The sequence below is a fragment of the Jatropha curcas genome, chromosome 2 (assembly GCF_041381405.1).
Source record: "Jatropha curcas cultivar XTBG-Jc1 chromosome 2, XTBG_Jcur_1.0, whole genome shotgun sequence".
Taxonomy (NCBI): Eukaryota; Viridiplantae; Streptophyta; class Magnoliopsida; order Malpighiales; family Euphorbiaceae; genus Jatropha; species Jatropha curcas.
Window position 1 is genome coordinate 1,253,162 of NC_143152.1, and position 22,157 is coordinate 1,275,318.

General features: G+C 32.4%; 2 protein-coding genes across 7 annotated transcripts; both read left to right on the plus strand.

Moving 5' to 3' along the window:
• Positions 1 to 5,597: 5,597 nt before the first annotated feature.
• On the plus strand, positions 5,598 to 10,928 carry LOC105642320 (Eukaryotic aspartyl protease family protein). 6 transcript variants are annotated; one of them, XM_037636454.2, is made up of 12 exons: positions 5,598 to 6,005; positions 6,596 to 6,619; positions 6,780 to 6,909; positions 7,010 to 7,260; positions 7,615 to 7,842; positions 8,746 to 8,908; positions 9,242 to 9,315; positions 9,449 to 9,545; positions 9,670 to 9,736; positions 10,108 to 10,179; positions 10,276 to 10,454; positions 10,555 to 10,928. In XM_037636454.2, the coding sequence occupies exons 1-11, from the start codon at positions 5,779 to 5,781 to the stop codon at positions 10,440 to 10,442; spliced, it is 1,500 nt and encodes a 499-aa protein (XP_037492382.1). In that variant the 5' UTR covers positions 5,598 to 5,778; the 3' UTR covers positions 10,443 to 10,454; positions 10,555 to 10,928. The 6 variants fall into 6 exon arrangements, with proteins under 6 accessions (XP_037492382.1, XP_037492383.1, XP_012082512.1 ...); XM_037636455.2 differs by having other exon boundaries at positions 10,563 to 10,928; XM_012227122.4 differs by having other exon boundaries at positions 5,599 to 6,005; positions 10,276 to 10,928.
• Positions 10,929 to 13,934: 3,006 nt separating this feature from the next.
• PAB7 (poly(A) binding protein 7) lies at positions 13,935 to 21,415 on the plus strand. The gene is made up of 10 exons (XM_012227128.4): positions 13,935 to 14,505; positions 15,584 to 15,702; positions 15,815 to 16,008; positions 16,089 to 16,348; positions 16,552 to 16,658; positions 17,285 to 17,474; positions 18,267 to 18,562; positions 18,798 to 18,938; positions 20,082 to 20,285; positions 20,895 to 21,415. Exons 1-10 carry the CDS (start codon positions 14,307 to 14,309, stop codon positions 21,093 to 21,095), a joined length of 1,911 nt encoding a protein of 636 aa, XP_012082518.1. The 5' UTR covers positions 13,935 to 14,306; the 3' UTR covers positions 21,096 to 21,415.
• Positions 21,416 to 22,157: the final 742 nt, after the last annotated feature.

Here is a 22,157-nt window from a genome sequence, read left to right on the forward strand (position 1 = left end):
TCGACTTATAAGACCATCGAAATATTTACGCTCACCAACAGATCGAAAGAGAATTTTTTTTTTTATTGCAAAAGAGATTTAAAAGAATAAAATAACACAATGAATTATATAATACAGAATATTTCTCATTAGCTCGTTAAATAAGTAAAAATTTTTGTGACGCAAAGGACTCGTATTTGAAGCCCCACTGGATTATCTATCAATGGCAAAAGTAGGAAGTGGCCTTGTGAATGCATGGACTGGCTTTAGAAACTTCTATTTTTATTTGCTGATTTCTTCACCCTTGCCGTATGGTTCGGGCGGAAAATGATTTTGGTCTTTCAACGAAAGATTTTGAGTAATCCATGCATTTAATTTATTCTTTTTTATTTTTTTGGCATAATAAAAAGACATATAAAATTTACGAAATGTTGAAAATCTCTCATGAATTATGACTCTTCAGAATTTAAAATTTCATATGGAAGATAAGACTTTGTCAAATCTCTTATTTAAATGAATAAATTTTTTTTTAAAATTTATTGATTTACAAAAATATCATTATACTCGTAAATTTATTAACACTTATATCAAACAATATAATTAAGTTTTACAAATTTATAGAATTTTAGTAGTTCAAAAGAAATATAAACCTTCTCTGAGTTAAAATTATTCAATTTCAATAGAAAAATGAATTATGTTATCGCAATAGCAATTTTTATTTCAACAATCTCATTACCTTTAATAAATTTCATAATTTTTAAAATTTTTAATCCAAAACACTATTTTTGATATTCTACATTGATTGGAAATTAAAAAATATAAGTAATGGAATATCACATTAGATGACAGAAGAATTGACTTATGTTAAAATTTCATATCTGTAAACAGCATATAAGTGATGGAAACCAACTATCCAATTGGTTACTGACTAGCCATTTTGATAATGACTGAATTTGGTCACAAACGCAAGTTTAATTCTACACACTCAAACCCCATTGTCTTATGCCAATTCCTTTTTATTAGTTAAAAATTATAACAATTGCCTCTATAGGAAAGTAAATTTGTTAGCAACCTTGTAAAATATTGTATGCCACGGAACATAATATAATAAGTGTAGTTCTCTCTTTATTTAATAAATTAATAAAAATTCTTTAAATTGAGATGACTCGAATTTATAATCTTTTACTTCCAACATCAGTGAAAATACCATCATACCTTCATAGCATTAATGAATAGTTAATAAAGAGTCAAAAAGTATAAATTTGTCTTTGAAATTTACGCTATTTACCTTGTGACACCTTTAAATTTGCGAGAACCTATCATGCTTATGAAATTGGATATTTTAATAGCAATCATACACATTGTCCGAGTAAAAAAAAAAAAAAAAAAAAAAAAAACCATTCATACTCTTATTTGTCTAAATTGTTTTTGTTAGATCGGCAAGTTGGTGGGTTTGGACATTGGTTTTCTAACTTGCGGTTAAGTGCAAACAAAGATGAGAAAACGATTGATGGGTTGTCTTTCACAACATTAACGTGTTGGATGTGATATTTGCAATATCTATCACGTCTTCCTTTATTTGGAAATTTTTACTTTTGACTTCGAACAAAGAGTTCAGAAACAGTAAATCAATAACAACATTTAATGGATCTTATAGTGTGTTGATTGATGAGTTTGAATTTAAATTTGAAATTTGCTGAAATTGCTAGTGGTTTTGAATAGGACTAAGTTAAGATTGCTTACAAAACATTAATGAATAATATGGTGTCGTTTTAGGGATGAGAAACAGGTTTACCTTGTCCTAGAGGAACTAATTCTTGTTATCCATTTGTTATGGCCTTTCTTTCTGTTTCCTTTATCCAAAATCCGTAAAAATAAGACGAGTTTGAAATTAAAAGATGTTGGGCCTTTGTTTTGTGTTATGGGCTGGTCCTCTTTATAATTCAAAGATGTTTCCATAATTGGGCCTTTTAAGTAATTTTCAATTTCACTTCAATTAATGTAAATATAAATAAGGAAAATACTTGCATATGGCCTACTCAAATTCATTATCATTTTAAAAATTGGCACTTTTTTTTAATAAAATTACATTAATATTCTCTTCGTGTGCCAAATTTTTTTATTAGATTAGCTTAGGAGTCTTCTGTTTTAACCTTATCCAACCATTTATTCGTTCGAACAATAATAAAATAAATTTATTGAATATTTATCAGACTTTGCAAATTAAATTTTGTCTAATTAGAAAATTTTATTTTTACTTTTAGATTTAATAATTCAATAAAATGAAAATACAAATTTATCTCTTATAATTATAAAAATCTTTTAATCATTCAGTAACAAGCTTTTGATATCAAATTTTAATTATTATCTTCAGTTATAAATTCAAATACCTTCTCTTCCTCCTATATATATATATATATATATTTTTTTTTTTTCTTAAAATACTAATCCTTCAAACAGAGTCAAGAAGTTTAGTTTTTTTTTTTTTTTTTTGGCAAAAGAAGAGCAAAACAAAAAGCAGAAACCTATCTAAAAAAACTAATGCTACAAGCGTTAGTCCAAAGAATCAAAAACAATGAATTAAGACTAGCTTCTCAAATGAATAAAGAAAAATGGATGACATGCCCCAATTTAGCCAAATGATTAGCCGCAGAATTAGCTTTACGAAACACACGATGGATAGAACAATTCCAATCACGAGTCATCAACCTCTGAATATTCAAAATAAAAACAATGAAAGGATGAGTAATAGATAACCCTGAGCAATAGAGTCAAGAAGTTTCTTTATTTCAATATGGATTCGTCTACTTTTTTAAACATGGAATAAGACCTCTCAACTACAAAAGAAAGGAATCAACATTACATGTGAAAAGAAAGAATAAAGAATGTTCTTTTAGGCTTCATTTGCTTCCAAGAAATTATTTTCTTTTGATTTTTTTTATATATTTAGAGTATTTAAGAAAATCAGTGGATTATTATTGAAAAACATTCTATTTTTTAAGAGAGAAAAATATTTTCAATTTTGATAAACTTATTATAAAAAAAAACTCATAAATACACACCAATTGATCCAACCACCGGTCACAACTAGCATCATGATTAATAAATTTTCTATATTTTTTTTCTAATAAATAAAGTTTGATGAAAATGAAACTTGAAATTTAATATCATAACATTTTAAAGAAACGAGAGTATGAATAAGATCACAATTAATTGATAAAAAATATTTAATTTTACAAAATAAATTAAAAAGAAAAAAAGTTGAATGGCACAAGCAATCACAAACCACAAGAAATGGTTACTAAATGATTGACATATTTTAAGATTTTCTTTGAAGTGTTTCATACTTCAGCAAACCAATCTTAGAATCTGCAATATTATAGGCCAGGAATCAGTCTAACAAGCAAGATGTTACGACTTATTAAATATAGTAATATAAGATTTCATTTAGTGAGCCATAACATAATATAATTAAAAATAAATAAATAAATATACATAATAAACATATATTAAAAATATTTTTAATTATATTATATTATATTTTATTACTGTTTACAAACAAAAGTAAATTTTTTAAATTATGTAAAATTATATTTAGTAATAAAACATTTATATTGATAATAAAAAAAATCATACTATTATTCAATTAACAATGAAATTATTAACATTGCTTGTCACTATTTCATTTACCAAATCTCCTAAATTATTGTTATGACTATTTATTGAAAACACCATAAAATAATTATTGCACCATTGCCAAGATATTACAATTTCTCTCCTTTTCTTTTGAATCTCAAAATTAGTGTCATTTGTAGTTGAAAGTGACATATAAGTATTTACTTTCCTGCCACTATTTGAAACCATTAAACTCAATCATAAGCCACCATTGTCTTTCACATGATCACACCTCTTTCTTTCAGCTACCAAATTGGATAATAATGAATTAAAATTATCCCAAGTTGCATTTTATATTTTAATACATTAAATAAAAAACATTATAGGGTTATTCCAATGAGCAAAAATGAAAATGTTCCTTTTTTTATATTACTTAGGGAAGAAACTTAATGTTGATTATAAATTAAAAAAGAGCTTTATCAATTTAAATGATTGAAATAAGATACTATAAGTATGACTATAAAATATATGTAATATTTTATAAATATAAGTATGACTATAAAATTACTTGGAAAGCACGTTTAATAGCCTGCAACTTTTAAAGCAGTATTTAGTATTTTGATAGAGCTAAAATACTATCTTAATTAATTTTAGTATTCGGTAATACAATATATGTCTTTAGTGTTTAGAGGTTGAGACACTGTTTCATTAAATTTTATCTTCATTAATTTTATATTTATTACATTTATATTCATTACTTGTTTTTAACTTGTTACTTGAGTTTATACTTTTTTTCTCGTTTATATTAAACAGCTAATCAAACAGTTATATTTGCACCGAATATTTTTTTTCTAAATCGCTATATGATCAAGTAACCACTAACAGTAAATATTTAACAGTTAACTACCGGTAAAACAATCGATAGTTATTAAAATAGCTAAAAATTAGAATAGCTAGAATTATCGAATACCCCGAGTAAAAAAAAAAAAATAATAAACCGGGAACAATTTTAGAAAAATTTTATTTGTTAAACCAATGGTTTGTGCGACTAATCAAGTTAAATTACAAAAAAATTGAATAAATAATAGCAAAATAGGGAATTGGGATTATTTGAGGACTAAGCAACTTATTAATGTTGCTTTTGGTTCTGATCATTGCTCCTAATTCCGCAAAATTAACAGCCTCGATTGCGGCAACTTTGCCCTTTCAGGTAGGTGGACCCCGTATCTTGATAAGATTTGCAATGATACGCTCATAACTAGCGCGTGATTAACAAACTCAAACGGCCAAGTCACCGCTGAAGATGCCACGCAACTACGCAAGGAAGACGAAGCTGGGTCAAGAAAGGCGTGCTTTCTACGGACCGTACGCTGCATTAGATATGAAAATGAAAAGCGAAGAAGAAACATCAGAGCCTGCCACCTGCAGCTACACTGGAACATCCTTTGTCCACATTTATTTTTTTAAAAACATACTAGTAAAAAAAGCATATTGTTTGTTAGTCTTCCTGTCTCTCGAGAAAAATGTAAAAAAAAACAGAGGTCTCTTGATCAGTAACAGTAAAATTAAGAGTTAAAAATATTAAATATATATGAAAAAACTTATATTAAATATAAATCTGTTATTAGTTTCATTCGAATTACTATAATGACAAATCTTTATATTAAAAACTTAATGACATCAGCAACATCTAAGCTAATTTTTTTTTAAGGGCATTAGAGTCTTTCAGCTATATTGAACATTTTCCGAAAATTGAATGCTCCAAGTATTGCGGCTTCTCTTTAAATATTATAAAAATTTGATTTATGTGGTACCTTTCATGCTAAGAAAGCAAAAAGAGCGCGGATAGGGAAATTATTAAAGATAAGGTATTTTGATTCAACAATCAAATTCACACTAAACAAATTTTAAAGGGTATTTTCGACTTTCTATTCTCATGCTTAATTAATGATATTAATTAAACCAAATAGTTTGCTTAATCCAATTTGGAACTTCTGTTTATTACTTATTCACCACCTCGCTCTCTCTCTCTCTTTCGTATCCTTTCTGTCTTGTCCTTTGTGTGTCACAGTTCACTTCTCTCTCTTTCTTTCTCTTTGCTCAATGCATAAAAGAACGAACCACCGTCACCACCACTACTCCGATCTCTTTCTTTAGAGCAAACTACTTATTCAACAACCAAAAATGCGGGCTTCATTGCCCTTCTTGATTCTAGCAGTGCTAGTGTCTGTGTCGGTGGTTAACTGTGCCAGTGTTCTTCCTTTGGAAAGAATTTTTCCTTTGAACCATCCGGTCGAACTCGACCAACTCAGGGCTCGCGACCGGGTCAGACACTCCCGTCTCTTGCAAGGTTTTGTTGGTGGCGTTGTCGACTTCCCAGTTGAAGGCTCTCCCGATCCATATCTTGCTGGGTAATTTTATCTTATTTGATTAATTTCTTCGTTGGTTTTTTTCAACTTTTTTGAGCTTTCTTTAATGGTTTGGATTTTAGTCAAGTTTCTTTTTCATTTTTTTTTTTTTTGCCTTTTCTGTTTAATTTTTATCAGCCTGTTATCATTTAATGCTATTTGATGAATTTGCATTGATGGTTCTGTTTGGAAATTGTTAACTTCGACTCAGGTTTTTGTTTTCCTTTGCTGGGTTAGCATTTATTGAACATCATTTTCTATTTACGCATTACGTATAGACATGCCTAACCTTCAAAATGGTATGGGTATTGTTTGTAATTTTGCACATTTATAATCAAAGGTAGAGTAAAAGCTGAGAAAAAGGAAATGGATTTTGGTTCTTATTGGCTTGAGTAGGCAAAGATGGATTCTTTACTTTCTTAACAGTTTCTTTGTAATAAAAATAGTAATGTCTTTGTGAATTCAATGAGTTTGGTATCATAGAATTTATTGTGATTTTTATGATCTGAAATTGATTGGTTTTGATGTTATTTGTATCGTTATTGACTAATTTTGTTTTCGCTGTTCTTTCTTGCGGTGCCCTTTTCACTCAGGGTCAATGGATCTTCAAATCCCTTGTAATATATCTGTCTTGGTTCTCCTCTGTTTTTGTGCTGTTTGACGCTCTCTGTAGGATGAGACTGGTTACTTTTGTTTTTTTTTTTTTTTTTTAGTGCTTAATCGTTGTGATAGACCATATTCATCAATTCTTTTTTTTTTTTTTTTTGGTTTGTTTAGACTCTATTTCACAAAAGTGAAGCTGGGCTCTCCTCCAAGAGAATTCAATGTCCAGATTGATACAGGAAGTGATGTCTTATGGGTCAGCTGCAGTTCCTGCAGTAATTGCCCTCAATCTAGTGGTCTTGGAGTAAATCTTTTTCCTTTACGTTCTTATTAGCTCTTGTACCTGATGGAATTCTTGTAGACTAAGAAACTCATGTACAACTTTCGTACTCTGCATTTAACAGGTTCAGCTCAATTACTATGATGCTGCTAGCTCAACAACTGCTTTGCCAGTCCCATGTTCACACCCTATTTGTACTTCAGAAATGCAAACGACAGCAACTCAATGCTCTCCGCAGAGTAATCAGTGCAGTTACTCATTTCAATATGGAGATGGAAGTGGGACGACAGGCTACTATGTATCTGATACATTTTATTTTGATGCTGTTTTGGGAGAGTCTTTGATTGCTAACTCTTCAGCAGCTATTGTCTTTGGGTAATATTTTCTAACTCGTACAAGAGTTGGAGCTGCAATTAAAGGGATTAGTAATCATTTCTACATTTCACTTTATTATTTAATAAAGTAGATCATAAGGAGATAGCATAGAATTGATATGTTAATTTAGTTGCATCAATGGACTTCATAATAAGCCATGGTATTAACCAACAATGTGAGTAGCAATTTCAGCACTAAATGACCGTCTTTTTCACATGATCCATTACAATGTTATAACATGCCACCTAACTTTTATCTTATGTTTCTCTTAGATTATGTTGGACAGATTTTTTTTTTTTTTCAATTTTTTGTTACTTTTAATCTTATTGTTCTGGATGATGGTGCTGGAAACAGATGTAGCACCTTCCAATCTGGGGATTTGACTAAGACGGATAAAGCAGTTGATGGAATATTTGGGTTTGGCCAAGGTGATCTCTCTGTCATATCACAGTTGTCATCCCATGTGATAACACCCAGAGTGTTTTCTCACTGCTTGAAAGGACAGGGGGGCGGTGGTGGCATTTTGGTTCTTGGTGAGATTTTGGAGCCGGGCATAGTTTATAGTCCCCTCGTGCCATCACAGTATGTTCCTCATAACTTTTCTACCAGCCTGCTTTGCTTTATTCTTTGCTTCCAAATATGATCTTATTTTTGTGAAGCATTCAATTCTCACATTATCTGCACTTGGGGTTGCATTCATGCTTTCATGATTGATATGTCATCTCCTTATGCCTGTTTCATGCGATAGGCCAGATTTGGACTTGAGAGACTCATAACCACTACCCAGCTCTTTACCACGCAAGTTGTTCCTCATTCATTCAAACCTATTATTCTGACAGTCACAAGGTGGAATTACACTATACTGCCTCTTTTGTTTTGGCAACTTTAAAGCCTTCTCTTGGTTGTTTCATTTTGGCGGATTTAACTTTTCTTTAGCTCATTGAATTTTGCAAGGACCTTGAGAAAGGAATATTATTTCTCATGTTTTAAGGTCATATCCACCATAGAGAAGACTTTCTTCTGTGTCAGTTAACTTGTATAATGTTTTATTTTTGGTTGGGATGCATTGAATTTAAGAAAAGGGTACTGAAGCCCTTATATTTGGTTGTGGACATGAGATGCCCATTTGTTATAGAACTAAATCATATAGATAATGTTGGATAGCAGCCTCGGTGTTGAAAGTTGTATTAGAGATAATTTTCAACACTCAAGTGATGGAATTATGTAGTTGAATACCACATTGGGGCTTTTCATTTCTGTGGCACATTCTCTACTTTATGAGGGTATCCTTACTTCTTCATATAAGCTTGCCAATTCTTTGGTTTTTTTTTAAGTGCTAGCATAACTCTGAATATTTTCAATGTATCATTTTGTTTTTCACTTTTCTAGCACTTGTATTCTTCTTGATTTGCAATGCTTCAGTTACAATTAGAAAATGTGAATATTAGTTTTACAGTAATTTAACTGCTTTCTCAAAATCTTCAGGCCTCATTATAATTTAAATCTGCTGAGCATTGCTGTCAACGGACAATTGTTACCAATTGATCCAGCAGCATTTGCAACATCAAATAATCGAGGAACTATTGTTGACTCTGGAACAACTTTGACATACCTTGTGGAAGAAGCTTATGATCCTTTTGTCAGTGCTGTAAGTAATTTGCTTTTAATGTGCTTACAAGTTAATTGATTAAGGGAATTAGATCAAGGTCTACCATTTTGAACGAAAGCTCTGAGTTACAATAAGCAGTACTGCATAATATTGTACTTTTCCATGTTGATGGGTTAACTCTTTAGATGAATGGAAAATGCTGAAACAAGGCTGTCATTTATGATGAGGTCCAGCCGTCCAGGTTTACAGTTATTCTGTCAAAAGATTCAAGCTGTGTGGATAGACAATAGTAGATTAATTAGCAGATATTTTTTTCAAATGGCTTTCATCTTGCTGTGTTTGTGAAGTCTATTTTGCTTTTTGTGTTCGCAGATAACTGCTGTGGTCTCACCATCTGCAGTTCCCACAAAATATAAAGGAAATCAATGTTATCTAGTCTCCACCAGGTTCATTTATCTATCTTATTTCAAGTAACTATACGTAGTTATGCTTGACAGAAGAAAGGTTTTCTGATCCTAAGGCTCCCCCCAAATTCTTCCCCTGGAGAACTAAATAGAACTTATATTATTTCCTGTGCAGTGTATCTCAAGTATTTCCTCCCGTTAGTTTCAATTTTGCTGGCGGTGCATCTATGTTGTTGAAACCGGAAGAGTATCTTATTAGTCTTGGTTCCTATGTAAGTTGTTCCGCTTTTCATCTTTTTATTATTCATTTTCTCCAACTATTGAATTAGAAATGCTTTTATTGCTTGCTATATTAATTTCATTTCAGGAGCATAATAGATCACAATTTTGTTGTAGCAGGCTGGTGCTGCAATATGGTGCATTGGTTTTCAGAAGATTCAAGGAGGAATAACAATTTTAGGAGGTTAGATACTGGATCTGGACTTCTATCTATGACCGAAGTGTACTAAAACAGGTTGGGGCTAGATTCAATTGGCTCCAAACCCAGAATAGTAATATTCCGACAGCAATATATAGCATGTGACAGAGTAGTAATGTTTCAACAGTTTGATAATTTCATTTCTTGCAGTTGCAACATACTTATGTTCTTTTCCATTATTGAATCACATATCTTTTCCTAAGTAAGTTGCAGGAAGAAGCTCATTCACTTGCAGCTTTTGTTTACAAGCAAAAAAAATGAAATATAATTATACATTTCAAAATGCCATTATTCATATCTTTTAACTTCTAAATTGTTTCAAGTATAATTATCTTGTTGGTTTCTTCAATTTGCAGATCTTGTCCTAAAAGATAAAATTTTTGTGTATGATATAGCTCATCAACGGATTGGATGGACTAACTATGACTGTAAGTACACCTATACCTTTCTGTCTGTGGTGTATGAATCCTTGCCTATCCCCCTATCAGCATGTACCTCTGATATTTTTTATTCTCATCTGTCAGGTTCATTATCTGTGAATGTCTCTGTACCTTCTAGCAAGGACTTCATCAATGCAGGACAACTGAATGCGAGCAACTCGGCAAGGGACATGCTCTTGAAGCTGATACCTCTGGCCATTATGGCTCTCCTAATGCACATATTAGCATTAGTGGATTTCCAATTTTTGTAATTTAAGCCGCAGGTTTGAAGTTCTATTCTTTATGGTATTGGAATTATTGGCCTAGCTGGCTTTTATTTAGCGGTCGGCTATGCATGTGGATTTACTTGGATTACACTTGTAGCTGTTCAGGCGTCTATTCTTCAAATGGGGGAATTCAGCTTTTTTCTTGTAAAGGGAAGGCTGCTGGAATTGTAAATTATTGATATCTGTGATATTGGGTTGGGTGCTGTAGTATTATGTTGTTGTTAAGTAGAACAAAACATTTTGTCCCAGGAGAAAACAAGTCTTCTATGGTGACAACTTTTGGGATAGATAGAGATATATAGAAATGATAGTGTCCATGCTAGTATGTTTCTTTTCTTATTTGCTGCTTCTTTGTTACTTCTTGGATAACTTTAGAAGTGTTAATAGCTGTATGACTTCTGTTGAGGATTGTAATACCTTTTTTCTCTGATTAGTGATTCCTAAATGAAATGCACAAAAGTTGTGAATCTATCATATTTTGCTTTTTAGCTTTTAGTGAGTTAAAAGCCATTATGTTGTTGTATTTGATGATGGAAGTGATCATATTGTATGGATCAAATCAAAAGGAGCTACGAGAGATGCAACATGGACACTCAAAAAGGACTTTTCCTGCTTCGAGGATCATTATCTTTTGTTGTTTAGGTTAAGGATTGTCAATTTTATGCTTTGTCGTAGTGATATTAAATGATTTTCTTCTTCAAAAAATTCCATAAGAAAGTATTTTAAAATTTTTCCAAGACCTATATTTTGTTTTGTGTTGGCATTAATTTGACCAGAGCAGATTGAGAACAAGGGATTTCATATAGTTGCTTCCAATTCGTTTAGAATAGGATCACATTTCTAAATTGGGGTATGTGAGGTCTACATAATATACGACCGTACCATTTTAGACATTTTTCTCTCGATTTATCTCTAATTTTTGTTACTTGCACCTTTTGTCTAATGCGATCATTTCTAATCTTGTTCATCTCTTCACATACCCATCTTAGCATTCGGCATTTGCATCCGCATCTTCGCTACATTCATCTTGTTAACGTGTTGGGTATTCAATACCTAACATTCACTTCCATATAGTATTGCGGGTTTCACCACTCTTCTACAACTTTTGTATTATTTATAGAGACTTAATATATTATTTCACTCCCAACTTTAGGTTTTATTGCAATTTCACTCCGATTTAAGCATTATATCAATTTTACCATGAACTGACTTTTTTTTTTACAATAGCACTCTAAATTATAATTAGAACTTAAATTGTGGTAACTCATAAATTATAATAGACTTATTTACCTTTATTACTTTATTACTGTGGTAACTCATAAATTTTACTATCAAGCTCGCTTGTGGTTTCATTAGCCCACTGGCTTGCGAGCCTCATTTCAAAATTCAAAATTTGACTTATTTAAATTGACTTGGCCCAGCAGCTCATTAGGTTGTTAAATAAATTAGAATGTGTTTTATCTAAGCCCACTTTCAAATAGTGGTAAGTTTCAAATTCAAGTCTTTGTCCATATTTTTTTTTATTTCTATTTAATTATGTATTGACCACATTTTCTTTAAATTACATAGTCAGGACAATAAATTTTTCTATATAAAAAAACCTGTTACATCTTAAAGGGAAAGGATGAAAAAAATTAACCAAATTGGTAATATAAATTTGGTGTTTTGTCTTTCCAATTAGTATGTGAATTAATTAGCAACTAATTAACGTACGAATCCATCACCAAGTCCAATTGTGGAAGGAAATTTTCAAAAGAATTAATTAGCAACCTAAATAACGTTTGTGGATGGATATTGCCAGTAGGATTCTTGCTGTTCTTGCACTCTTGTTTGGTTCATCCTAGAATTGAAAATGGAATCCAATTTTTAAAGTAAAAATGGAATTCTCTCTATTACAATTATTTTTTTCAAATTAAAGAGTCAAGATGAATAATACTCCTATTATGTAGTCTGCAGAATTATTTTGACCAATTGGTCATTCAATGAATTAATGAGATATACTCAACTTTTGATAATTAGACCGCGTATTGTTCAGGTTATAGTTCATCTGTAATAGCTAGTTAGCAAACAGTATCAATTACTATGGTAATATTTTTTTACTTTGTGGAGAAATGATAATACTATTATTATTAATATTAATTATTAATTATTATTATTATCATATTATTATTAGAATGCAAAAATCATTGGTACATAAAAGGACACGTTTCCGCTAAACGAGGCGAGTAGTTTGGTTGAAGTCTGGCTATAAAATATGCCGATAAATACTGTAAGACTAGTGTGTGAAAGTTTTTCTGGTACAACTTCGACGCAGTCTTTCAGCCCTTATATCAGGGCCCCACTTGTCATTCTAATTCTATTTGAACGTTTTCTTTCGCACGTGTGTATTTTTCTTTTTCATTCGCAAAATAGGTACGTGTCACCTTAGCAGGCAAAGGCTTTTTTTTTTTTTTTTTAAAGAGTTAATTTAAGTTTTAACCATTTACCGGTTCATCAATTGCTAGCCGGTTGCATATATTTCCTTAGAGAGAAAAGGTATATATTTATAAGGTGTCAAGCTTGATGCTTTTGTGCCTCTTCCATGTTTAATGTAGTGTCACTATATTTAGTCATTAGTGGGCCTCTATTCATGTTTTTTCTAGTTTAAATATTTCCTCCGACTGGTTCTTTGATATATATATTTTTTTTCATTTTCTTTGAAATCTAATAAAATTAAATTTCACAAAATCAATTTATGGATGAAAAAGATTAATGTATGTAGCTCATCATATGAAGCCATTAGTTTCTAATACTTGAATTAATTTTTTAAAAAAATAATCATGATTTTTTTATCAAATTAATGTAAACAAATATATTCTTTAAGTAACTTAATTAATTTTGGTATACATAAAATGAATTTTTTTAGACAATATACCTAAAATGATCTAATTATACATCAAAAGATTACTATGGTAGACTAATGGTCATAGACTCAAAGTATGCTTAAACGTAAGAAAGCAAATTATTTATTATCAAACGGATGTAGATTGATTTTACCTTTTGACTTATAAGTTCAGAAATTAATTTTACTTGAATATTATCTGGGCCGAGTGCAATATGAACGAAAAAAATCCCATTTATACATAATTCTTAGTACAAATATATTTTAGAATTAAAAGAAAATACCTTTACAAAATCAAGATAGCAATATTAATTATTTCATTCTCATTTCACCCTTATTTATTTTATTTTCTTTTGATAAATTACTAGTATTTTTTTTTTTTTTTGTATGGAGTTGAGGTGGTTGAATTATTTTAGGAGGGAGAGGAAGTAATATTTTTTTCAGAAAGGAAACTGAAGTAGTAAAAGGTCACTCCTGTGTTTTTCGTTTCAACTGGAAGTTATAACGACACGCTGGAAATGCGCGTGATAGTTTCTCAAGCTTGAAAAGCATCCTAGCAGCAAACGGCCCAACCTCCCGCGCCCATGCAAAATCCCCACACGCCACACCAGAACACACAACGCCACACTACACACCACCATCTCTCTCTCTCTCTCTCGTATCTCATTCTCTCTATCTTTCTGTAATCTCTCGAAAGGAACAATTTCCTTTCTTTCCATTTCCTTTTCCCTATCTCCTTTTCCTTCCTCTCATTAATCACTCGTCATTTCTCTCTCTCTCTCTCGTCCTTTTATAACCCCAAAAGCACTAACAAACAACAGAAACAGAAACGCCACTCTCTCTCACTATTTTCTCTCTTCATCGGTCTCTAGACTCTTTACGTTCACTCTGTTGTTTTTCTCTTGCGTTTTTTATTTGTTATTTTGGAATTTCGGTAACTGCATTTTGTTGAACCGGAAACTGTACTAATGGCGGTTCCTTCGACGGTCTCGGCGGCCGGTACGGCGTCGCTGTACGTTGGGGACCTGCACCCTGAGGTCACTGATGGCGTGCTTTTTGATGCATTCTCTGAGTTCAAGAGCCTTATTTCCGTTCGCATATGTAGAGACTTGTCTACTGGCAGGTCTCTCTGTTATGGTTACATCAACTTTATCTCTCCACAAGAGGGTAATATATCTCTGTCCTTGTATATGCAATGCTTATTATCATTATCATTATTATTATTATTATTTCTTTTAGAAGTAATGTGATTGATTTGTGATTGTTGTTGTTTTTGTGGCTTTTGGAATTTTCTGTTCGGTTCACTGGAATGGAATTGGAAAATGCTAAGTTATTTGAGCTCGGATTTTGTGGTTTTGAGATTTCTGTTTGTTTGATTGTTTTTTGACTTCTAAAATGTAGGAGGAACAGGAATTAGAGGTTTTAGGCTTTATTAGATTTTTTTTTCTCAATTGTGAATTGTTCATTTGATTTATTCTTTGTTTGAATTTTGGCTTTTTGCAAGTGTGTAAGTTATGTGCCTGTTCAGAAAAATTTTGGAGAGGAACTTAGTTATAAGCTAATTTTATTTCTTATCTATTAATTTTTCGAAATTTGTTTCTGAGATTTATCATCCATATGTCTCTGTTTGATTGTTGGAATTTCTAGAAGTGGTAAAAGTTCATTGAAAAAGAAAAGGACTATCGCTACATTGAACTTTGTACTACCATATATTAACAATTAAATTAGCTTGGTTCGTTAAGTTGAATAAAATGTTTAGTGCTAGAAATATGTCATATGTGGAGGACTTTGGAACTTGTGGATGATAGAATATTGCTGATGTATTTTTGTTTTTATGTTTTTATTTTATGGCCTTCATCATGGATATTCTCTGCTGATTTTGTTTAAGCCAGTAAAGCGAAATTGCATTTCTAGTATTGGTAGATATATTATGAAGAACTAATCATAACCTTTGCTGATGCAGAAGTATTAGGTTGTTTGTCTATTAAAATGTTGTTTATTTATGAAGATATGTACTGTAATGTAGGTGTTTATTGCTTTCTCTGCAGCTGTACCTTTTCTCATCTGTTTTAGTAATATTATATATTATATATTTTAAGGCATCATTCATAATGAAGTTTTCTGACAAGTATGATGAAGAGGAGAAAGTTTCATATCTATGTTTCATCCGTCTTAACTTAGAAGGAAATATTTTGAATTTGTTTAAATTGTTCTTATTTAATATTGCTTTCTCTGATTTGAGTAGCTATCTGGGCTATTGAGACAAAGAATCACACTCCCTTGCTTGGAAAGTTGATGAGAGTCATGTGGTCACACCGTGATCCTGATGCAAGAAAAAGTGGAATAGGAAATGTGTTTGTTAAGGTATCTCTCTTTTTCTTTATTGAAGGTACTTGGAACTGAGCTACTACTCCAAGGTTCCTCCTTTTCCTAGTGTAATTTTGAACAGAAACTAATTGTTTGGTTTATACTACAGAATTTGAGCGAGACAATTGATAATGTGGGGCTTCAGGATTTATTTCGTAAATTTGGGACTATATTATCTTGCAAAGTTGCCACGTTTGAGGATGGAAAGAGTAAAGGCCATGGCTTTGTTCAGTTTGATTCAGAGGATTCCGCAAATTCTGCTATTGAGGAGCTAAATGGTTCCATTGTTGGTGATAAGCAGATGTAAGTGCTCCTCTTTTCTGTGTGCCAGGTCCAAGGATTATTTTCCTATTAGTTTCATTGTGGTTTGAATCATGGTGCAGATATGTTGGAAAGTTTGTTAAGAAGAGTGATAGAGTTTTGCCTAGCCCTGATGCTAAATATACAAATTTATATGTGAAAAACTTGGATACTGAAATAACGGAAGAGGTTCTGCTGGAGAAGTTCTCGGAATTTGGGCAAATAGTTAGCCTGGTGATTGTAAAGGATGAAACTGGAGGCTCAAGAGGTTTTGGCTTTGTCAATTTTGATAACCCAGATGATGCCAAACACGCTATGGAAAAAATGAATGGAACAGAACTAGGTATGTTGCTTTGACCTTAATTGAGAATATGGAACAATTTCACAATATTGAAAGATCTTTTGCTTGAGTTGGTAGACAGTTGTCTATATGTTCTTTTGATCTGGTTTTTTGCTTATGTGCGTTTTTTCAATACTTCAATGTTGGGATTAGTTACTAATTCTAATTTGTATGCCCTTTTATGTTTCAATGTGTCTTTTGAGTAGGTTCAAAGATTCTTTTTGTAGGAAGAGCACAAAAGAAAGCAGAGCGTGAACAAATTTTGCGGCGCCAGTTTGAGGAAAAGCGCAACGAGCAGATCTTGAAATACAAGGTAGGGCTATGTTATTTGTTCCTTAACCTAGGACAACTTAAAGATTTCAACCTGATCATCATATGGTTCAAATGTTGTGTGTGGCTAGACAGCAATCAAATCCTTTGTCATGCAACAAAATAGCTATAAATGATCAACTTGGGAAGTGATCTGATATTATTAGAGAATAAATCTAGGTATGATTAAAAGTCCTATAGGAGACTGTTAAATGTAATGAAGGAAAAGTATTTAATTTTAGAATTATTATGATAGGATTATTTGACAAATCAGGAAATCACTTGTCGGGGTTAAGTCAGCTGGAGTTGACATCAGCTTGGAAGAAGCCAATATGTTATAAGACTGAGAAGAGAAAACATGACAGGAGTTTTACAATCCTATTTATAGACTTTTACTATTCTTGATTTAGAAGCTTCACAAAAAACTTATTGCAGTCATTACATAGCTTCAACTCAAGACAACGGTGATCTCAAACCTATGCATTCCAGATCTCTCCTAACTACTACAACACTATTATAGAATAATACGAAAATGCAAATTATAGAAGTCATGGGTGAATAGTTGTTCTACATGACAAAGGTTGTCTCCGTTCTTCTTTTGAGCAAGTAATAACTATGCTTGAATTGCAGGGCTCAAATGTATATGTGAAAAACATTGATGATGATGTTGCTGATGAAGAGCTGAGACAACACTTCAGTCAATGTGGCACAATTACATCTGCAAAGCTTATGAGAGACGATAAAGGGAGAAGCAGGGGGTTTGGATTTGTATGCTTCTCCAGCCCTGAGGAGGCCAATAAAGCTGTGAACACTTTGCACGGTAAGTTGAGAAGCTTATAGAAATGTTGAGAGTCCTGGATATGTACTCTGGTAAATTTTATATTCAGTGCCAGTCTTATTAGAGAAATTATGTATCCAACCTGCAATTTTGGTTTCTATTGATTTATGGTTTACTCTCAGGGACAAGGGAAAGAAAGAATTGTGACTTTCTCTCATTAACATATCCTCAGTTTTTGGGATGAAAACAGATATCATGTGCCATTAACTTTAACTCACAATACATTTCTTTATCATGTTGTACTCATTTACTATGCATGATGGTGAAAGAAGATGAGCAATCTATGATTCCAAAGGACCCAGACAGTTAATATTCAGCTTGCTTGTGCTCTTAAGAATTTTACAGGTTCGTGGACACTGGTCTGGCAGATTCTTGTGCTCATGACCTCAAGTTCAATATCTGTGATATATGAATTTTTGCAACAATTATGTGTGTCAATAGTGCTTCTGAAACATATTTAGGAATGAGGCCAACAATTCAGAAGTATACCTACTGTTTTATGCTACTATGAAAATTAATTAAGCAGTTTCTAATGTTTGGTTTGTTTATTCTACAGAGATGAGGCAGGAAAACTTATTGACGTGATGATGTGTATAAAAATGTAAAATTAAGTTTTATTAGATTTGGAAACTTTAGGAATTGTTCTATTGTATTTCAGAATGGTGCTTTCACCAGTGTTTTTCTTTTATTACAATGATATCTAATATGATTTGATATTAGTGAATTCTCTTTCTTAGAATTGCCTATCATATCTCTTGCTTTGGCATTCAACAGGACACTTGTTTCACCGGAAGCCATTATATGTGGCTATTGCTCAAAGGAAGGAAGACAGACTAGCACAATTGCAGCTGCAGTATGCTCATCGGATGGCTGGATTAGCTGGACCCTCCAGTTCTGTTATTCCTGGTGGATATCCTCCCCTGTACTACGCAGCTCCTTCTGGTGTTGTTCCACAAGTACCTCAAAGGCCTGGGTTGATGTACCAGCCTTTAAGCATGAGGCCAGGATGGAGTGCTAATGGCTTTGTACCTCCAACCAGACCGACCTTTCAACCATCACAACTTTCAGTTGTAAGTGTTTGTTCTGATCTACTACTCAATAATTCACTATTAAAGTTGCATGCTCTTTTTTCTTCTTCTTCTTTTTTTCTAATTTCCCTATTCATTGTTGTATTGTTTCCATTGTATAAAGAAGTCTCTTTGCTGTACACTCTTCATTGTACAAACAAGTTCTTCTTTGTTGTATCCTTTATTTGGTGATCAGAACTACTGATATTTCTGGGGCTCCTCGATATTTTTCTTACAGACGTCTAATACTCAAAGACAACACAAGCAGAGCAGAGGGAGGATGAATGGACATGTTTTTCCACAGGGTGGTAATCACTCTATCCCATATATTCAACAGCCTGGGCAACCACTAACTTCATCAAAAGATTCAACCAATCAGGTTTCACCCCTTTTTAACTCCTATTTATATGCTCGAGTTTTATGCTGGCTTTATGTTCTACTGGATATTGTAGTTTTATCAAATGCTCTGCTTAACTCTTGACACTTATTATCTTTAGTATTGGGTTCCTGTCTAATAGATAGCATATACCTGAAAGAACTCCATACTTCCTTGGATGAGATGGTGAGATTATGAAACAAATAATGATAATTTTCAGTTTTTATGACAAAAGACAGTTAGAATTTGTTCCTTTAGAGGAGCTGGCAGAAAGGCAGAGTGAAAGTCAAAAACCATAATTTTAATAAACACTGAAAACCATGAGTTACTCCATTATTTGGGTTGAGTAAATGAAATGCATTTGGTTTAGTCATTGCAATGCCATATATCTGGCATGTCTATCTATATAAATTCCTCATGGTCATCAAATTGAGATTCGAATTGAGAATAATAATTCTTGTTGTTATCTATTTCAGACACAGAAAAAATGGGGCGTTACAGTTATAATCGAGAATTGAATCTAATAGTAAGATTCAATATAACTTGTTAGAATTAATTAAAAATAAAACATATACATTTATGCATATGTTTCTCATTAATTTTATCAAAAGATACTAATAATCTAATTGCAAATAATGTATTTATGTAAATTTCAATCCCAAATCATGTACTAAACATAAAATGAAAGAGAACCTAATGACTTGTATAGTTGCCAAGTTCAAAATATCAAACAATTAAGTTAAAATTTTAAAACAAAAACAAAGTAAAATTATCAAGCCATTAAATTTCCTATCCGAATCCATATCCATTTATTATCATTTCCAAATTCAAGCATTTCATCATCTTCATCTTCTAATATAACTACATCCTCTTGCTCTTCTTCTTCTATATAGACTTTTCCACTTTTTTGTTGGGTATGAGAATTGTTGGACATGAGAATCGACTCGAATCATAAGATTTGAATGATTCATGCTTAATTTTGGTTTGCCCATAAGATACGAATCATTCAGCATGAGAATTGAATTGTATGATTCGAGTCGCAAATAGTAAGATTATGATAACACTGCTTTTTTCTTAAAAAAGGACAGGTAATATGCATGCAGTATCAATGCATTAAACCCTAATTTATAAGCCATTTGTCTGCAGCGTACTGGGCAGGCTAAGTATGTACCAAATGGCCGAACACGGGAGGTGGGAAAAGGATCTGGAGTCTCTTCTACTGTTCTCAATTCTCTTGGTCCTGTATCTGAAGGATCAGAGATGCTGAGTAGCATGCTTGCTGCTGCATCACCTGAAGAGCAAAAACAGATTCTAGGGGAGCGGCTTTACCCACTTGTCCAAAAGCACAAGGTAATGTTGGTTACAATAAGTCAATAATGATTAGTTCTGGAACGCATCTTGAAGTTCATTTTTTTAAGCATCTAAAAAATTGTTTGCCTTTTGTTCCAAGATTTTCTCCTAGTTTGCTAATTATTACCAATTAGTTTGATTTTTTGTGCTTTTAGCTTCCTTTAAGCCAACGAGGTTGTGGTCTACTAAGTAGTAAATGACTCAAGGCTGAGCCTTGGGAACAGTGGTCCTAGATCTAGTCTCATTATTGGTGATTATTATTTCTTGTTAGTTCTTAGTTGATAATACGTTTAGATAAGTAGTTTGTGGAAATGTATTTTGGCGTATTCTTTATTATGATGTACATGTTGAATTTGATCTTTGGGAAAAGGATAAGGAACTGGTTTGCCTTTTGGGGCAGCCAAGTGGAGGCTCTCTGATGATTATAAGAGATGTTTAAGCTCTATATAATACAGTCCACGTGTCCTTTTGGAATTAAATTAAAACACACGAGGGATCCTTCAAATAAATTCCTTAAGTTATTTTGAATTTGTTCTCAGATACTAAGAAAAATCAGCCTTTTCTCTACCAACCATAAATTAAAGGCACCGTTTATATCTTTGGCTGCAGCCTGATCTTGTTGCAAAGATTACTGGAATGCTTCTGGAGATGGACAACTCAGAATTACTTCTATTGTTGGAGTCCCCGGAGTCTCTAGCTGCCAAGGTGGAGGAAGCTGTGCAAGTGCTCAAGATCTCAAAGACAAAAGTATCTGGTCAAAACACCCTTCATCCGACGACTTACCTCTCTGCTGAGGTTGCAGTCAATTGAATAACGGCAGTTAAAAATCTAGAGGTTATGGTGCAGCTTGGCTCCTCCAGAGCAAAATTTTTGATGCTAGACATTAGTGAATCTTCTTCTCTTTTTCTGGAGTTAAATAGTACATTTAAAATTTACAGTTCAGGATTTTATCAGTTTCATGAAATATTATGTTTTGGTCCTTGTAGAGGTCTACCGGTAAGAGAGGTCCGAAAACTCTCTTATTGTGGTAGTAACATTAGTAGCAGAAGCAAGAAACAAGGTTTTTTTGAAGCCAATTGCTCTTGCAGTTGAATTTATTATTTTATTATTTTATTATTTGCTTTTCTTGACTGGATAGTTTTTCCTGATTGCTTCTTGATGTGTGATACTTCTGTTGCACAAACTCGTGCATCAACCTAGAAAAAAGGCACATTTGAAAATGAAGATCCACATTTGCAGGTAGTTTCTGAGATGCCTTGAACTGAGGTAGCATTTGATTGCTGCTAGGGCCTGGGAATGTAATTTACACTAACTGGAATTGCTTTTTAAAAGTGGATTCTTGAATATGCGGATTCTGAGAATATGATACCGTCTTGTTTGGTTCCAGATTTTGTTGTAGACTGTATTTTCTTTTTCATTTTTGAGAATGTGAAAGTGAAAGATAAGTGAAACTATGTTTTGATTGTTATGTACCATCCAATTTGTACTAGACAATAAAAACATGAAACGATTGTGGCGTCTATGCTTAATACTAAAATAAATAAATAATAAGCAAATAACTCCCACACAATACATATATGGTCCACATGCCTGTGTTGTGTGTATGCTGTTTTCTAATAAACAATGTAAATGTAAATGAGAGTTATTAAACGACAATGCCACTTGAAGATCAATGTAGTCTTGGCCGAGGTTCCAAAACCAAAATCGAACCAGAACAAAATTGGTGATTTTGGTTGTCTATATAAGATAGAGAATTAATGATAAGTTTGGTTTGGTTCAACTACAACAAGAACTGTGGGACCGATAAGTTCCTACCGTTTTTTTTTTTTTTTTTTTTTTGTTTTTTTTAAATGAAAACGCTCGTTCTTTTAA

Excerpts from the sequence above, each read along its gene's own strand:
- LOC105642320 (XM_037636454.2), top strand. The coding sequence starts at position 5,779 with ATGCGGGCTTCATTGCCCTTCTTGATTCTAGCAGTGCTAGTGTCTGTG. Across the intron at positions 6,006-6,595 it reads CCCGATCCATATCTTGCTGG|GGTCAATGGATCTTCAAATC; the intron begins GTAATTTTATCT and ends CTTTTCACTCAG. Across the intron at positions 6,620-6,779 it reads AATGGATCTTCAAATCCCTT|ACTCTATTTCACAAAAGTGA; the intron begins GTAATATATCTG and ends TGGTTTGTTTAG.
- PAB7 (XM_012227128.4), top strand. The coding sequence starts at position 14,307 with ATGGCGGTTCCTTCGACGGTCTCGGCGGCCGGTACGGCGTCGCTGTAC. Across the intron at positions 15,703-15,814 it reads TAGGAAATGTGTTTGTTAAG|AATTTGAGCGAGACAATTGA; the intron begins GTATCTCTCTTT and ends TTTATACTACAG. Across the intron at positions 16,349-16,551 it reads AATGAATGGAACAGAACTAG|GTTCAAAGATTCTTTTTGTA; the intron begins GTATGTTGCTTT and ends TCTTTTGAGTAG.